General features: G+C 38.8%; 1 protein-coding gene across 3 annotated transcripts in view; it reads right to left on the bottom strand.

Moving 5' to 3' along the window:
- Positions 1-1283: 1283 nt before the first annotated feature.
- LOC142339788 (neuronal acetylcholine receptor subunit beta-3-like) overlaps positions 1284-6000 on the bottom strand; it is a 50281-nt gene continuing 45564 nt past the window's right edge. For all 3 annotated transcript variants that reach the window (XM_075390049.1, XM_075390048.1, XM_075390051.1), the window contains exon 5: positions 1284-1803. In XM_075390049.1, coding sequence (XP_075246164.1) covers positions 1445-1803 — 359 coding nt within the window. In that variant the 3' untranslated portion in view covers positions 1284-1444. The remainder of the gene's footprint in view (positions 1804-6000) is intronic.

Genomic DNA, 6000 nt, shown 5'->3' with positions numbered 1-6000 from the left:
CGTATTCAGTTCAATTGTCACTTCAAAATTCCCAAAACTCCAGAAACCATTATATAAGAAGGGGTGTATAATACTGCTTCATCGTATTATCAAAGAATTTTTCGGGTTTTACAATTAGACGAGAATTAGGACGAGGTCAAACATCTTCTCACTTTTGCATTCTCTCAACCCTAGTCTATTTGTGGGAAAAATTTTTGTTAGATAAATTTTTTGTTTTTGTATGCAAGCTAAGTGTGATTTTCTTCTCGCTAAATTTTACATACGGGATGATTTTTTGAGATAACTTTTTGCGCTGTTGGTTGAATTAAAGTTGTACTCCAACTCATTTGAAGCAAGAACTTCTCTCGTTCTATTTTTTTGCAGAGTTAACAATAGTTCCATAATTTGCATTGAAAAAATCTATAATCTCAGTATATCTCATATTTCTTGGTTTTTTATAAAATAAATTTTCTAATCAATAAATTCGTTTTTTATGATTAGAAATGAATGAATTAAGACACTAGTAATGGAATATATGAATGCTGAATCAAAAGTTCAGTTATTTGCATAGTTTCATCTCAATGCTACTTATCTAAACAAACTTTTCTTTTGGGTTTGCCCGGGGTGAGGTGCACGACTGCAGCCAACTCTGATCAGACCATCCAGACCAAAATCAGTTCTCATCATTCAGACTTGAGTCGCGCACTGGGGTGCCAGACCATCTTTAGTTGCGCACTGGGAGTACTCTAGCCAATACTTAACTGTTGAAGTACAAGTCATCATTAAAATTTTTTTCAGAAAAGTATAAGTTAATTTATAAGTATTATTTTTGGGTTCTTGAGTTAAATTATTTACTCGAAATAATGAAAATGTTTAGCTCGAAAACAATGACCGAAACTTTTTCGTTAGCGTTGTCTTTGATGTTCACGAAGTATTATTGGGAAGCAGTCCCCTTAAGAGTTAATTATCTCTTCTTTGGGGGGACTAGTCGTTTTTTCGGTTGAACCTCCTGGTTTTGAACAGACTGTCCAGACTCTGGAATTGTTTCTAATCAGACATTGCAGACTCAGTAGAGAGCTCTTTTCAGATTATTCAGACCATACAACACATCTATCCAGACCCTAGACCACGCTATTAGCAGACTATCTGGACTCTGGACTCTGGGCATCAGACTGTCCAGACCATAGGTAGTACCCTGCTCCGACCATGCAGACTGTGGGCGGGGCTCCGATCAGTCTAGACCATAGATAGTGCTGCCAGACTCTGTAGAGCGGTTGTGGTTCCCCCTCGTCCCCCCCCCCCCCGTGCGCTACCCAAATCGGTCTGATCAGGGCTGGTTTGGGTCGCTCACCTCATCCTGGGGGAATCAATTAAAATTTTCATTCAAGAGCAATTTATAATTGTATGTCGCTGCCACTATTATAGACAAGGAGGCGCTATATTTTATGTGTGTTTAGTATAGACTTTAGTACAGAATCTTATACGTAAAGAAGCCCAAGTTTGATACAACAACAAACATATGAATGATGAGGAGAATTCTGTCAACAACCATAGCCAAGAATTTCCACCTTAGTTGGTTGTTTTCTCTCTTTTGCTGCAATAGTTCGTTGTTGCCTCGGAATGACTCGTGTTCATCTTGATCCTCGGGAAGACTATCAAGCTTGTTCGTTTCTGATTGACGTTTGGCTCCGAATGCTAGATACTTGCTGGTCGGCTTAGCTTTGAACGGTTTCAATCCGATCAAAATTATGACATTTGATGCAATAAATCGTCTCGTTTTTGGTCCCATCCATTTGCGCCAGCCATTCTGACTCAATCCAAGCACTAAGCACAATTTAACATATGTTTTAGTGATTCAGCCGACTTCGAGTAGTTCTTAATTCAATTGTGAATATTTCAGGGAAACCGTTAGGTCCACATCTACCTGTTTTGAGCTGCCTTATTATCTTATCCCTACGTTTCAGACTTTCTTGTCTACAGACGTCTTCTTGTCTAAAACCTGTTAATTATAGGCTACTACTATAATAAAGCATGTACCATAGGTACTTTGGTCGACGGCCAGGGGTTATAGTGGAGCAAAACCAGGCGTGTGCCTTGTGGAAACGCTTCTTTCCCGGTTCGAGGTTTTGACAAAAAATAATGTAAGATTAGCGGTGAATAGCAATGAAAAAAACTTTTTTCACCGCAAAGCGCCCGCATCTTTTAGCGTTGAATGCGCTGAAAGCGGTGAATTTTTGTAAGAATAGCGTTGAATTTTGCGGTGAAAATTTTTTTTTCACCGCATTCACCGGAATTCTTACAAAAAAGAAACTGCCGTACAAGGGTTCGAACCTCTACCTCATGCGTGTGATCAATTTCGTAATCCACTGCGCCATCTGTCACTTACTTCAATGATATTTCCTGTGAATATAAGTTAAGCGTTGAAATTAGAGCGGTAAATTTTTGTAAGATTTGCGATTTTAGCGGTGAAAAATTTTTTTTTCACCGCATTCTGCTGGTAGCGGTGAAAAATTTTTTTTCACCGCATTCTGGTGGTAGCGGTGAAAAATTTTTTTCACCGCATCCTGCTTGTAGCGGTGAAAAATTTTCTTTCACCGCTTAAGCGCTGAAAAAAAAAATTCACCGCTTAAAAGTTTTTTTTTCACCGCATTCTTCGCATTGAACGCAAATCTTACACTTTTACTCAAATTCACCGCAAATCTTACATCTTTTAGCGATTTTTAGCGGTGACACCTCGACCCGGGTTACTACGTCAACAGAACTCCATCTGGGCTCCATCACAAAAAATGCTGCCCGGTCCGAACAGATTTGTGAAAAAACTCTGGCGAGACCCTACGGACACGTAATCATACCCACTTGAACATGCTTAACTTGAACGTGTGTGGTACGGTTGTACCATATTAAGTTCATGTTTATTAATTTGTACTAAATTATTTTATGTTTGCCCTTGTCAGGCTATAAGTCATAGTTCACCTACAAGTAATTTACCGCCGACTAAAAAGTCAATAATTCAGATTGTTCACATCCCCCACATTTGACTATTTATTCATTCGTCTGAATCTTAATATCGAATTCAGTTGTTCTCAATCTTCCCTGTTTTCCTACCATAAACTAATCTAAGTGGATTCGACAAGGAATTCCGTACTCAATAATTTCATGTGCAATCGTGCCGCGATTGTTAAGTAAATCTAAAAGAGGTAATCACACGAATTAACCAAAGCTTGGATTCGCGACTCGAATCCAGTATACAAACATGAGGTGGAATTGCGGTACGAGAGAGTGTCTATACAGTTGGAGATATCACATGGCGCAGTCAGCAACCAAAGAACGTGCACTTCTTGGGATCGAGCCCTTTTGGGAAAAATCAACACTTGAACCTCCACTACGATGGGATAGATGGCAGATCATGCTAAAATTGGCTATCATGGCTAAAGAAGGCATTTCAATTGACATTCTCCTTGAAGATCCTCCGGACAAGGTCACTCTACCCCCAGAACCCATTTACGAGGATGATGTCGAAAATAGCACAGCTCAAAGTGAACGAGATCGACGTATCAGAAATGAACAGCTCAAAAATTCGTGGCTCAACCGCTGTCAAAAAATAGAACTTGTTGGCATACTGTGCGGAGGAAAACCTTGGAAATATTGTGATAGCAAAGCAGTCTCTCTAACATACCTCAGCTTGGGAATGGAAGGGAGACGAAGATTTGATTCTCAAGAACCGAGTATTCAGATCGATAGAGTAACAACAAAAGTTCTTTGGGAATGCCTTTATAGGGTGTTCACTAAACAAAGAAATATCACATTTGATCGATACATATTTCTCACTAGAAAACAAATGAAAGGAGAACCTGTGGAAAAGTTCTACGGGTGTCTTCGAGAGTTGTCTCTAAACTGTGATCTAGGAAGTCACGAGGAGTCGATCATTCGGGATGTCTTCATAGCTAATATGCAAGATGGCGAAACCCAAAGGGAGCTACTCAAAGGAACACGGACGGCTAAAAAAGCTCTTGAGGTTGTGATGAACATTGAAATGGGAATACAAAACCAATTGAAAATTTCTGGAACTCCAACTCCCACCACCACAAATGAAATTTCAAGTCAATCGATAAATAATGTTCAGGGATCGTGGAATAGATCCCGAGCACCGACAAACTAGTTCGTCAAACCTACGATTTGCCCAAATTGTGGCTATGGCTGGACTCCTACTCATAGACACAACTGTCTTGCCCGTGGAAAAATTTGTAAAAATTGTGGAATTGCTAATCACTTTGCAAAAGTGTGCCGCAAATCAAAACAAACTAGTAAACCAAAACCTAGAGTAAATTATGTAGATGACTCGGTTTCTGAGGCGGCCACAGTACGTACTTCAGCAACGGCGGCGGAACAACTTAACAATATACGCAGACTACTAAAGCAGAGGAGCATCTACGATGCCAATTACGACTCCGACTACGATGATTACGACGATAACTGTGTAGCTGCAATTTCCATCAAAACCGACACTCGTGAGGTAGAACCCGTAAATTTAGTCATTTGTGTTGGAAATACAAGCACAAAAGCATTGGTGGACTCTGGAAGCGTATGTACTATTGTGAATAAAAGTCTGGCGGACACCGTGGTGTCCGAATGCAACGAAAGCTATTGGGTACAGTCACCCAAAATACATGAGTTGAAAACTTTTTCTAATGATATAATCAGTATTGTTGGTGTGATCAATACATCAATAAAGTATAATGACTGGATAGCCACGGGCGCTGATGTAACTGTAGTGGAAGACGGCCACCGACCTATCATTGGATGAGATCTCCTTCCAAAGCTAGGCTTTTCTGTTATACAAATGAAACAAGTTGCAAATATTGATCAAAATCAATGTCCAATCAAGAGGCAGATTTCTTTTGATTTTCCAGATCACATCACCCGTGTCGGTAAATCTTTAAAACACTCAGTAAAGTCAACATTTCATAAAAACTTTACAGCTACACATCAAAAAGGACGACGAGTCCCAATTAACTTACAACCACTAGTTAATATAGAACTTAAAAAGTTACTTGACAAAAAACACATCATAAAATTAAACAGTTGCTCAGACAAAAAATTTTATTTCACCTATAGTAATTACAGTTAAAAGAGATAAAATAGTTAAATTAGCTTTAGATTCCAAAATTTTTAATAAATCTATTCATAAAAACAAATCTCAAATGCCAAATATTGACAATTTGATTGACACGATTCAACAAAATTTGAATACATCCGCATCACAAAAAACAGCATATTATACAACATTGGATTTCAAGTACGCATACAGTCAACTTAGATTAGATCCGGAAACGGCTCAACACTGTAACTTTAATATTATTAGCGGTGAGAGAACTGGAACCTACCGTTTTATTACTGGTTTTTACGGTTTGACCGATATGCCAGCAGCTTTCCAAAAAGTGATGGATTACACTTTAGTCGGACTTCAAAATACTTATTGTTTTCTGGATGACATTATAGTAGTTAGCCGTGGTTCTAATGAAGACCACTTGAAACTCGTCTACAAATAGTTAAAGAAATTAGATGAGGATAATTTACGGATAAACTTACCTAAATGTCATTTTGCAAAAACAGAAATTGAATGGCTAGGACAGAAGTTTAGTCAATCGGGAATAGCTCCACTTGAGTCAAAAACAGCGGCAATCGCTTCCCTATCAGCACCTAAAATCTTAAAACAACTTCGATCTTTCTTAGGTTCTGTTCATTATCTGGGAAAATTCATTCCTAATTTATCTCAATTATGCCATCCTCTTCGCCCATTCTTAAAAAAGAACGCAAAATTCATTTGGAACACTGAACATGACACACACTTTAAAGCAATTAAAAATAAAGTAGCAAACGCCACAGAAAATACACATTATAATCCTCATTTGGAAACGCGGATCAAATGCGATGCCTCAAGAGCGGGTCTAGGAGCAGCATTAGAACAACGTTCGCCTACGGGCTGGCATACAGTTGCATTCGCGTCTCGTTTCCTAAACT

This window comes from Convolutriloba macropyga, chromosome 5, assembly GCF_964194025.1.
Source record: "Convolutriloba macropyga chromosome 5, txConMacr16.3, whole genome shotgun sequence".
Taxonomy (NCBI): domain Eukaryota; kingdom Metazoa; phylum Xenacoelomorpha; order Acoela; family Convolutidae; genus Convolutriloba; species Convolutriloba macropyga.
Note: the sequence above shows the minus strand (reverse complement) of the source record. Positions and strands in the feature narration are given on the sequence as shown.